The sequence below is a fragment of the Thunnus maccoyii genome, chromosome 10 (assembly GCF_910596095.1).
Source record: "Thunnus maccoyii chromosome 10, fThuMac1.1, whole genome shotgun sequence".
Lineage (NCBI taxonomy): Eukaryota > Metazoa > Chordata > Actinopteri > Scombriformes > Scombridae > Thunnus > Thunnus maccoyii.
Window position 1 is genome coordinate 30,991,006 of NC_056542.1, and position 12,903 is coordinate 31,003,908.

Consider the following 12,903-nt stretch of genomic DNA (forward strand, 5'->3'; position numbering starts at 1 on the left):
GCAGTTCTGCGGACAGAAACGCCTTGTTGATGAGAGGTCAGAGGAGAATGGCCAGACTGGTTGGAGCTGACAGACAGGTAATTCAGATAAACACTCTTTACAACTGTGGTGAGCAGAAAAGCATCTTAGAATCCACAACATGTCGAACCTCCAGGCGGATGGGCTACAACAGCAGAGGACTATGGCGGATTCCACTCCTTTCAGCCAAGAACAGAAATATGAGGCTGCAGTGGGCACAGGCTCACCAAAACTGGACAGTTGAAGACTGGAAAAATGTAGCCTAATCTGATGAATCTCCATTTCTGCTGAGGCACGCAGATGGTACAGTCAGAGTTTGGCGTCATCAGCATGAATTCATGGACCCAACCTGCCTTGTGTCAACAGTCCAGGCTGCTGGTGGTGGTGTAATGGTGTGGGGAATGCTTTCTTGGCACACCTTAGAATTGGCATTCCTTTATGGCCACAATTTAAAAAGAAACATGACAGTGAGTTCAGTGTACTTCAGTGGCCTCCACAGTCACCATATCTGGATCCAATAGAGCACCTTTGGATGTGGTAGAACTGGAGATTCACAGCATGAATGTGCAGCTGACAAATCGGCAGAAATATGTGATGCCATCATGTCAAGATGGACTAAGAATCTCAAAGGAATGTTTCCAACATCTTGTAGTATCCATGCCATGAAGAACTGAGGCTAAAGTGTTCGGTGAGTGTTTGTTAATGTTTGCTTATCGTTGTTTCTTGTTTAGGGCTACAAATTACTGCCAATATCTATTATACATTACATATCATAATCATTCAATTACATAAACTTATAATTGGGTTGTGTGTAAAGATGGAGACCCCACTACAATGCCTCCAGCCCATCAAATCAGCAGCAGGCTCACACACAAGGAAGCCTACAAATCATCGTGGTATATGGGGTGGATACTGCATCATGCATCACAGATCTCAGTGTTATACTATTATTATTATTATGCTATTATAATTATTGTCATTTTTTCTTACAATCTGAAACCTTTCACAACTTTTACAACCTCCTTTGTTAATAGTGTTCGGAACTATGGTCATGCCAATAAAGCTAAATTTGAAATCTGAATTTGACATTCTTTAGGTGTTGTCTTTCATACTCTTTTTCTCTGGTTGTCATTTATGCAAACATTATTCGCATACATCCAATTCTCTGGTGGACCAATATGATGGCGCCAGAAACTAAAAAAAAAAAACAAAAACATTTCTGACCAAACTGGAAAGCCTCTGTAGGGAAGCAGTGTGCAGCTGAGCCTCATCAGAAATCTGGCCAGTGGCCATCCCACTGTTGGGCCTCTCTCCTCTCTCGTCCTATCATGGTGAGTCTTTGTGTCTGAGAGGGGAGCTGGGATCACTGGGGCTGGAGCGTCTTACAGGAAGCCCCACCTTTCCCTTCTGGCATAAAAGACAATCAATAAGAAGCATTTTTCTTCATCTCCCTTTTCACGCTTTGTGAGAGACCCCCTGCCTGCAGGGCTTCCTCCTACTCTCCTCATCCTTTCATCCAAAATCCATCCATTCTTAGATGCGTATCTTTAGCCTTCAGCCCACAGGCCAAACAGCAGTGACAATGCTTTGTCTCTGTACTTGACTTCTTCCCCAGTTGAACCCTTTCATACTCTCATCTCTGTAATTTTTGACATTAATTATTCAACCCCTTCCAGCCTATGAATATGAATCCATTATGTCTGCCCTGCCACGCTCTGCTTCAATTAAGAGATTGGGGATGAAATTATATGAAGGGATGGCAGATGAGGCGATTAAAGGATTCATGAGACCCCACATCACTTTAAAATATTTATGCCTACATCCTACAATCCAATGCAGAGATACATATATGTAATCACTTAATGGCCACTGCACTATTGTTCACTTGTCAAGTACAAGGTAGGGCCTCCAGGAAGCTTCCTGTCATGTTTCTTTGGGATTGTGATCCATGGTGACTCAATAGCATCATGGAGCTCCTACAGATTTTTCAGTTTTGCATTTATGCTGCGATCCCTGTGTTTCATCTGGTTCAGATGAGGCATTGAAATGAGACTGTGTCGCTGTGCACAGAGCAACACAGGCCTTCAGGAAGAACAAAGTTTTACAAATGTATATAATAAATAGAGAGAGGAGTGGTGGAAAAGGAGGGCAGAAGCACACTCCGTCTCTTCATACTTGTGTCTGCTTTCCCCTCTCAGCTCTGGCGATGGATGCTAGACTTCTTCTGAACCAGATCAGAACGCTGGCACCGCTTCCTCTACTGCCATCCAGTGTGATCAACACTTCAGCTGACAGCGCTGTCAGCAGACATGCAGACACACTCTGCAGTGTGTTAGGATTTTATAACTGAACCATGATTAAGATGCACACTTTTTATTTCTTTGATTGTGTGGCAGTCAGATGTTTTACATTAGAGACGATGATCATGTCAGTAAAGGAACTAAAATGTCTTACAGATAAAACATGAGACTTGTTGGTGTGCTGCTGGACTGTAGTTTGACTGGGAGTGAAAATATCTACAGTAAATGGATTTATGGGTGGAAAGAAGGGACTAAAAGGGAACTGACTCAAATGCTCTGATTTGGCTACAGCCCTAACTTCAAGTTTGCATTCGGTAAGTGCTATTATTATTATTGTACTGCCAGATAAGATATTTTTAAGAAGAAGAAAAAAAAAAAGCAAAATTTAGTATATAAACGTCTGGGAGACAGGATTGGTCTGAGTTCAGTATCTGGACATCCATCCAAGACCACTTGTGATTGTTTGTGGACATTCAGAATAGGGTCAAATCTATACAATTTTAAGACACTTATAGTATATAGTATAGACACCAAGTTCACCTATAGTATGTTTTGTTAAGACCACATCTAAACGTCAGCAGACATTCAGCATGGTCAAATCTAGATGTCTGGTCAAGACTATGAATGAAAATTATCCTGCAAAACATTTTATCACAGTAAACGTCCTGTATGGCTGCATGTGTTCAGACAACATTACAAACTACTGCCTTTGAGAGGTTTGGCTTGTTCTGTTACCTCAGACTAAGGTATCCAAAAAAGTTTCATTTTGGCACAAGTACTGAATAACAACTTAGTTGGACTGAAAGAAAGGAGATCCTGCAGTAGTGATGTAGGCAGCAGGGTAGGTTTTCTGCAACGGCTGCTTGCAGAAAACACACACACACACATTCACACAGCATCAGTGACTCACCAGGAATATCCTCTCCAGCTGGTCCTGGATGTCCTTCATCCCAGGAAAGGCAGCCACCCCTTGGATCATCTCAATGAAAATGCAGCCCACTCCCCTTGAAGAGAGAACACATGATATAGCTTCCCAGTCAATTACAAATCTTCATTAACTTGATCAAGACAATATTATCATCATTATAATCAGTGAAAAAGACAACTGCAATCGAACAATGACTGGTTTGTTCTTTGTATACATCCAAATCCAATTTCTACAGCACTCATTGTTTAGTTTATCACCTCAACAGGCTTCAAAGTAAAAATCATTCTGAGAAGGTATTGATTTCTTTTCTTCCTGAAGGCTGTTAGATTGTAAATGTAGGTTGAAATCAGTAAATCGGTGGATCAATTTAACCTGTGAGGGGCCTTTACACTGAGAAATATCAAGTCCAGGAAAAAAAGGAAAGGAAGGAGGTGTGTGTGTGTGTGTGTGTGTGTGTGTGTGTGTGTGTGTGTGTGTAAACTGTTGTCAGTGCTCATTTGTCAAAGGGCTATTGTTTCCTGACAGATTCACTTTCTGGCTCAGTGCACACTCTCTCTCAGAGCAGAAACACCAGCAATGCAAGCAGAGAGCCAGAGAGATTTCTAGAAATTCATCCCCTCAGAATTTCTATATTCTCTCCATTTTAACATTCCTGTGAATGAAAATCTCCATCTATCTCTGTGACATCGCTGTGACCTCGGCATCCAACATTTCTACTGGAGCGTATAGAACAGCTCAGTTAGCTTAGGAGTGCATGTGAGAATGAAAAAAGGTCATTTTTTAAAACAATACCACTTTCATCTGTAGGGTTGGAGCTTTCTCTCGGTTTGCTGTCAGTCTAGTTGTACTGGATGTTGAGGTTCCTGCCTGACAACAGTTACAGTCTCCACTAACTCCTGAGAAAAATATCTGGCTCTTTAGCTGCTAAATGCTCCACTATGATCACCGGCTAGTTGTCAGCTATGTCTGTCTGCTGTCTACTGGTAAGGTAATGTACAGTGGGTTTATCAGAGATTTTGCTGCCTGCTACTGCTGGAATCAAGGCTGATGAGAGCAGCGTTGCCGGCCATAAAACCAAAACAATGAGCTGAAAGACACTAAAATGCTTTGTTAAGTCGAGGGGAGCTGCAGAGTCTGTGATCATTCGTTGTGAGTTTGTCACTATAAGTGACATCTATCATGAAGCCTACAAGTATAAAAATATTGATTATAGCTGCTTTTAACATGATCTCAAAAGAATTTCACCAATGAGTTTTTATGATGGTTTAATTGTTTAATAATGCATTTTTGATTAAAAAAATATTCAAGGGCAAACTCAATATAATATGAATTCCTATAGTGAAAAAATATTAGAAATTAGCAATTAATTTCAGCCCATAGATATGGATAAGACAGCCAGTCCTTAAACTGGATCTGTGTAAGGTTCAGACAGCTTCCATGTTCTATGTTATCATGGCTTTGTAATATTTTCTACTCTGGGGTCCACTCCAATTTGTCAGAAAACCACTATGTAATTTGAGGAATGCAAGAGGTTAGTTACACTCACACTGAAAATGTTTTCAGAATTCCATAAATTATTTTTACATAATTATTCAGTATTTAATTAATGTAATCGTCCTCTTCCTCATTATGTTCCTCTTGCTAAATACAATCGCTGGCTCGGAGCACACAGTATGTGTCTGCAGCGTTTTAGCACTGCTGTTATTGTAATTAGACTGTTATGTTAGCGGTGCTTTGACTATAAGATCTCAGTAACTCAGTGAGTCACTGGGGCCAGCTGCGCTCCTTAAATTTTTAGTACACAGTAAATTAGCCTCAGTAAATACAGGCCTGTTTGCTCACAGATAGTTAATGAACCATCCTGATGGCAGCAGACCTGGCTGACGACAGATTGTGATGCGACAGAGAAACCTCTGCTGTATACACACAACAGATATATCAGAGGGATTTAAACACTGCAAAACACATCTGTGTTAACGAGTGACTGTCTAATAATCATCCTTTAGGATGTACTGTTAAAAACTCCAGTGGAGTATTCACTAACTGATGGTTTTTGCTATGTCAAACTTAAAAGAATTATGTGTATTCAAAGCCTGATATATCATACCTCTGTGCCATAGACGTCCATTGTTGTCCAAAGACACATCAAGGAGCCACACCATGAACGCACATACTGACTAAATCCAATGTACACCATCCTGCTGCCATACTAGAGCACCAAATGTGTAAAACTCCACAGCTGAAAACAGTCCCCAACAAATGCTGTTTCATTGACGTTTGATAAAAACTAAAGCGGCCAGATGTTGATTAAATTAAATGAAATTACTGAATGCTACAGACAGGGTAGGGAGTGAGAAAGTTTTGACAAAAGGACTAACACATTGTTGATTTCCAAAGTTTCATGGGATTTACTGACAATAAGAAATATATAGAATAATTCTAGCCTTATTCTTTATGATGGAGATGTTTTACAGTAGAACCTACCATAACCAAACGTGTACGTTAATCTGTGCATGATCGGACTCCTGGTCTACTGATTTCAGCGTCGACTCTGATTGACAGATGTGTGTGTGAGAGCTGCAGCCTGGTGAAGTGCAAAGATAAAAATAGAGCAGTTCCTCGCCTGCCTTCCATCACATCCTCCCTCCTCACAGATGGCAGCCTGTAACCTGTAGGCTGCTGTGATGGATGCTTGTCGTGGCAGGAAGACAGATCTGCTCAACCTTTCCGTCCTGCAAGAGATGCTTCTTCATGGAAGACTGCTTCGTAAGTGACCAGGGGTGAGTGTGAGTGTGTATGTGTGGGTGTGTGTGTCGCAGGGTGACTGTCAGTGGGATGGAACAACACCCTGTGGATTTGCCTACCTGCAAATACCCTTGAAACAGTCACACTATCCCTCTCCTTCTGAGACCTTCCAAACCCCCATCTGCTCTTTAATTGGATGCTGGAGAGTGCAGCTGGGGTTCATGGGATATCCCTGCTGACTGCCTGTCCAGACCAAGGCTCAACCGATAGTCCAACAGCAATACTGTTACTGTTGGACAGAAGCTTCTAGTGGCTAATATGTTTTAGTGCCTTGCTATTTTCATGTCATTCATCTTAGGATGCCATGGTATCAATTTAAAAAAAAGCTTTCCATAACCTCATCATCCCTAGAAATGCAATAGAGTGAAGGAAAACTTGGTGGAGAATAGCTGGTCCAGGAGGGTAAACACATTCCTCCACCTTTGGGGCATACAGTACAGTATTTTCCATTTCCTGTTTGCTGCAATTCTGTGCAACCGTATTCAAAATCTTATCTTTTCAAGTGAGGAAAAGACAGGAGCCTCATTTTATTGCTTTGATGTGTCAGATAAAAGTTGACATATTTTGGCATCTGAGTCAGATTGTTTCAATTGTTAAAACTAAATTTTAGATGGAACACAATCGCAGATCACTTGTTTTTACTAAGCCCAGTTTGCCTTGTTTCATGTTTATGGTGAACTACTGTTTGTAAGGAACCATATCTTTGCTAATTGTGAATAGCATCCACAATGTGATTATCTAAAAACGATACCCCAGACCTTCTCAAACAGATCCAGTATCAGATGCAACATCTCTGACTACTGTAGTGCTCGGCAATTTTACAATATGTCATTAAGAAGCCTTATGGGTATTCCATTGGTGGAAAATGCTGACTGTATCACATCTGATTTTAATAAAAAAAGACATTATCAGACCCATAATTTAGTCTAATGGTATGCTAATATTCCAGGATGTAAAGCAGCTCGCTTGTACCTACTATTTTTACCGACACTATTTAGCTCTTGACTCATTTGCATTTCAGTGCTGCAAATTTGTGTTGACAATAACAATACTTTAGCTACTAATAATAGCAAAGGACAATGAGCTAACACTAATGTTAATTAGTGTTATTTGGGGATTATAGTTAAAACCACTGATACTAATGTCACTTTAAATGGGGAAGTTCTGAAGCTCTAAATAATTTAGAAAATCATTCAAGCGGCTCTTTGAGCTCCACTAGTGTTCTAGTTGTATGGAACTGTAGTAAATGTTGGAATTTCTAAGTTAAACCTTTATGCAGAGTTTAGAATTGTTTTATATTTATCACCTAAAAAGCTCTGAGTCAGTACCCTCAGGATTCAGGGATCTGTGGTAATTTGTACTGTTAGCCTACAAAGCAGACTTTAGCTAAAAAAAAGCTGAAGGTCAGTGCTGTTAGCAGTATTGAAATCAGTTACATATAAAACCTATGTTGCTGTTATCAATAAATATGACACATCTTTTGAAAGTCAAGAGTTTTTAAAAATAAATATTGAGTAATGTATTATACTACTAATGTAATGTCTGAATAAATGTTAACTAAATTGCTATTTTTCTCTACAGAAAACTAGCCAATATTACTTAAACATTTTTAGAAAAAAACAAAAAAAACAAACTTAAATTTCAAAAGCTAGCAATAGCTAGCTGTTAATCACAGTTGTTTCATCCATATCTGTAGCAGTTCCATCTGGATGTGTAATGAGTGTGAAAATGATGAATGAGTGTAATTCTGCCTCTCTAGTCTCAGATCTACACTGTCAGTGGGAGGGGCGATGCAGAGGGTGAAGTATGGCCAAGGGGACAAAATACATAAGAGGAAGAAACTAAGATTTGTACAAGGACCAGGCTGCATGGAACACTCCCTGCAGGTTTTAAGCTACAAATAAGTTTGTTTAAATTGTTTTTTTTTTCAGCTTCATCTTTTCTGGGTTCCCTCTAGAAAAAAAACAGATCCATATCTTAATGGGACTACCTGAATTAATTAATGGTAAATTATACAAAGAATGCGTGATGTGGGTATGAGTGGATCTTGGGGGTCAGAGGTTAGGAATACCCACCACATGTCCAGGCAGGTGGAATAGTCTGTGGATCCCAGCAGGACATCTGGAGGCCGGTACCACAGGGTCACCACCTCATTGGAGTAGGTATGGCTGGGGACCGACTTGGCTCTGGCCAGGCCTAAGGGGAGCAAACACATCAGTGCTGTCTCAGAAAGCATTATCATTGAATGACCTTCAACAGGCTTCTGAAAACAAAGCTGACTCCTGGCTCCTGACACGTGGCTCTACAGACAACAATGTATAGAATGCAAGCCTGATGAGATGAGATTTTAATGACCTGGAAAGTACGTATTGTTAAATGTTGAACACATTAAATAAAAATAAAATGAATTGACAATTGTGCTTGTAACAATGCAGCAGTAGAACATCATAAGACAATACAACTGCAATTCTGAAATAACCATTTGCAACCTTCAGAAGCTGCCATGTTCATTAAACACCACATGATAACGTTGGATTGAATAACCTCATGTATAAATTCATGTATTGTTTATATATCTATACACCCGAGAATGCACACCATAAAAACGTGATACACATTTTGTTGACTGCAGAGGGTGGCGACTTAACAGTTGGTGCCAGTAATGTTGTACAGTCATTATGTTGTAAGAAAGGTAGCAACATGCCAACAAAAGAAGCAGATCACCCCCAAGTCAATGTTAAAAAAAAAAAAAAGCTTTTGAAAGATTTATAAAATGGCTTCGATGAGGTGGCTTTGAGGTAGGAAATTCATTCAACATGTCCGTCAGGCTATAAGGATTCTGTACACGCACACATTTTGGTGGGAAACGCTGAATGTTAACACAATCAATAATATTGTTTGCCTGACAAAGACCTCAAAGAATTGCCCCTTTAAATTCTTGGGACCTTTTTTCCCCATTGTTCACTCATTACAGCCTTTATATTGTAAACTACTCTTGGCAGACCAGTCTTTGCACGGATTTCTGTACATTCAACCGCAACAAGCCTGAGATTGCCTTTTCAAATGGAAATCATGATGGAAGACCTTTGAGGTTCCAGTGAGAAATGGTGTGACGGGAATATCAGTCAGATGAACCCTAAGGACCAAAGCTCCCATTTCCATTCAAATCAGACATCGTAGGCCATTTTACATCCAACTGGTTAATCTTTGGTGAAACTACAGCTAACTACTCATCTGTTTTGTACCTTCTCTACCTTTTAATTTGAAATGATCATGAGGATTTAAGAGAAAAACAAAAAAAAGTGCTGAATTTTTAAACCTTTTCCAGGGTTCTGAAAATCATTTAATGGGATTCTCAATGTTATCCCGAACCCTGTTCTAGCATTTATCTATGCAGTAACACAAACCCAGGATATTAAGTATCTGGTGATCGTCCTCCCATGGTAGCTAATGGTAGAGCGGAGTGTAGATGCAGTGAGCTTTAATGAGGCTGATGGCTTTACCTCTTTGTCTCTTCCCAAGTGGTCTGAGGGCTTAATTAAAGCATTTAGCTTGGTAAAAAAGGACTTCCTGCCCTGCTGCTGGTCCCCTGTGTGCGGGAGGAAGAGGGGCAGAGGGGAGAATAAATGAAAGGAAGGAGGGAGGGGGTATTTAACATTTCCTTGTGTTGGAACACCCACAGGAGAAAGGAGTTTCAGCTGGCATTCATCACAGCCGAGTACTGTAATTTTCACACACTGATCTGACGTAGAATAGACTCCCATCAGCCCGTTCACACTGAGAGGCTATCATTTCCACTGCAGGCGTCCTCTGTGTGTGTGTATGTGTGAGTGTGTGTGTGTGTGAGTGTGTGCAGTAGAGGCAGCAGTGTGGGGTTGTGAGTACAGACAACATCTACTCTTTATAAAAGAAAGCACAGTAGTAGGAGGCTGTCCTGTTTGAAACATGGAGAGATGTAGTACAAAGTAAAAAACAACAAAGCACGTCTGGAGGAAGTAACACAAAACTGTCTGCACACAACTCAGCTTCATACATTTCCCAGCATGCCTGTAAAACTATCTCCCAAGAATAATAACCTATTCAGACCAACAAATTGACACAAGGTAAACCTGCGCTGGTGCTGGATCTGAATACATGCATCATTTGACCTGGCTTTATGACCCTCTTCTCAACCCACACAGTAGCTAGTTGCTAGCGGCATAAACTTTGGATGCTTTTATTCTGCTTCCCCTGTCCTCACTCTTCCATCCTCTAAACTAATCAAGTTCCACCATCATCATCCAGGATGTTCCAATCAATTAAATGCATCTCGGAGGAGACAGGGAGCTTCAGAGCAGCTTGATGCTTTTTTTTTTTTTTTTTTTACCAGTCAGCAACACCCTGTCAATCAGAATATTTTTATTGATTGTTCAGGTGATCTGATTGGACAGTAAAAGGATTGGTCAGCTGTTGTGGAGCCAGCTTTAGTGTATATTAATAATATGGTATGCTCTAAATACTGTAGAAACAGTAATAAAACCACCAATCACCTGTTTTCGTATATTTCGTGTGTGGAATTGAATCACGAATGAATTGTTAAAATACTTTCCCAATTTTTCTTTTCTTCTTCTTTTCTCATTTTCTGTCTCCAGTGCATCTTGGCTAATTTAGGAATAATATGCAGTTACAGTCCTGTACAGCCCACAGTTATTATTATCTGCCCTATCAGCCTCAACCTGAAAAGGACTTCAAACTTAGTGTATCTGCTCAGGCTAAATCTTATTGAAAACATTTATAGCTGTTTTTATTGCTCCTTCACGTCTGCGCTCTCTTTCAGGATAGATAGATTTTTGATAAATTTTTATTGTCTATTTGTCTTCTTTCTATCAGTCACATTCTGTGATGCCACAATAGATCTATATTATATTGTTATTAGTTTTGGAGCAGCAAGTATTAGACACCATGTCATTCCTCAAAATCACACTGGAGTGAGAGTTTAGCTGTTGAGGAGATTCTTCTCATGTGAAAATATTCTTATAAAAATGTTTTTTGTCCCCTCAAGGTTTGGGGGCAAAAGACTCAAACAAAATAAAACAAAAAATGTGAGCAAATAGGAATTAAGTTACACTCTAACGTTTTGTCATTCTATGCCTGTGTTCTGTTGGACATCATAAAATATGCAAGAGGTTTCTCAATCTGATACATGATGAAACTGATATGAAAATGTATTCGTGAATTCACTATGAGAAGAGGGGGCAGGCATGCCTCATGCTCATGATGGTCGTTAATTAAGGCTTCAACGGCAAATTAAGATTTAAAATCCATCAGTGATGCAGCTTGAGAGAGAAGAGAAGAGAACACTCTTCTTCCTTAACATCATTACTCTTTAACTCATCACTGTTTGGCAGGACCACCTCCCCCTCTTGTACACCAGATACATGAGCATTGTGGCTTTTTCTGGTCCCGTCATGTTTGAATGAAGCCATGACAAATATTTATAAATAGACACACATTTTTTTCAGGCCTGGTGGTACACACCGAAAAAACCCTAAAGGTACGAGGCACACGGGATGGCAAAGCCAGTGGCCTGCAATTTATATTTGCATTCAAATTTTTGTTTGCTTGATATATTCAAGACTTAAAACAAAGTGGTCACAAAGAGAAGATGACTCAATAAGCTGCCCCTCTCCCTTCTCCCATTTCTGTATTTTTGCTTGACTTCAGAGTTTTGGAGAAAAACGTTGATATATTTGTTTGTTCGCCATCCGCCTTAGAGATCTTCCTCTTTTTAGGTGGTGCCATGCTCACGTTAGCTAACCTGTATCCCATACACGCTCGCTCTGCAGTAATTTAAAAAGGGACTCTGATAGCAGTGGCACTCACATCACATCAAGAGTTTCCCAGGCAACCACACAGAGGTTGACTCACATTTCGGAATAATGTCGCACAGAGGCTCCCAAACGCTATTGATTATTGATTTCCCAAAGGATATTTGGCGTTATTTTTGGCATTCAAAAAATGATTTTTTTGGCCCGTTGGGGTTCTCATTGGCCCGGTGGCCCACCAGGCCTGTACAATTATAGGGGAAACACTGTTTAGATATAATGAAATGTGATGTTCACCAGGGTAACTGGAGTACATTCAACAGAAAAAAGTAACACAGCCATTCTAACTCTAACTGTAGCTTTGGCTACAGAATCACAACTAAACCAAATAAGCAGAGTAAACCAAACACAGCTACTTTAGTCCAAACAGCGAACTTGTGTAATCAGCAGGACCTTAATCAGCTGTTCCTCCATCTCGCTCCACAAAAACAAAATGTAGGAGTCCAGTTTTCCACCCACACATACTTTGGAGGTGACCGAAATGTCTCAGATTGGGCGCCACTTCCTGTACTGGATAAAAATCCAGTATTTTGATTTATAAGTGACAATGTGTAACAGCTCACTGCCTTCTATTTATTTGAAAACTCCTTATTCCTGTTTTTTGCTCAACATGGTGTATGTAAAGAAATGTTTTAGTTTTAGGTTTGTGCAGGTTCCTGGGCAAATGGAGATGTAGGAAGATATTGGTTTAGTTGTTGGTTTCCATGTGCTTTGACGTTTAGGTCACCTTGTACAGTGTTCTGCAGGTAAGTTAGCAGCAATGTGATGGTGGTGTGGAGGATCCCGAGCCCTGACCTTCCCCCCTCAAAACCCCACGGGTCCCACTGCAGAGGAGGGTACCACTTCAAAGCCCTGACCTACGCTATGGCTTCACACACACACACACACACACGCCTTTATCTGTTGTGGTTCACCAGTTGACCTGCCATCCTGTCCAGGTATACCTAGATGAAGGTCACCAGTGAATTATACATCACTATCTCACACA

General features: G+C 40.3%; 1 protein-coding gene across 3 annotated transcripts in view; it reads right to left on the reverse strand.

Annotated features, from left to right (window-relative positions):
- The window catches only part of cdk14 (cyclin-dependent kinase 14), a 202,693-nt gene that overhangs the window by 78,344 nt on the left and 111,446 nt on the right, over positions 1-12,903 (reverse strand). For all 3 annotated transcript variants that reach the window (XM_042423787.1, XM_042423789.1, XM_042423788.1), the window contains 2 exons: positions 8,127-8,247; positions 3,229-3,322 (listed from right to left, as the gene is read on the reverse strand). In XM_042423787.1, coding sequence (XP_042279721.1) covers positions 3,229-3,322; positions 8,127-8,247 — 215 coding nt within the window. The remainder of the gene's footprint in view (positions 1-3,228; positions 3,323-8,126; positions 8,248-12,903) is intronic.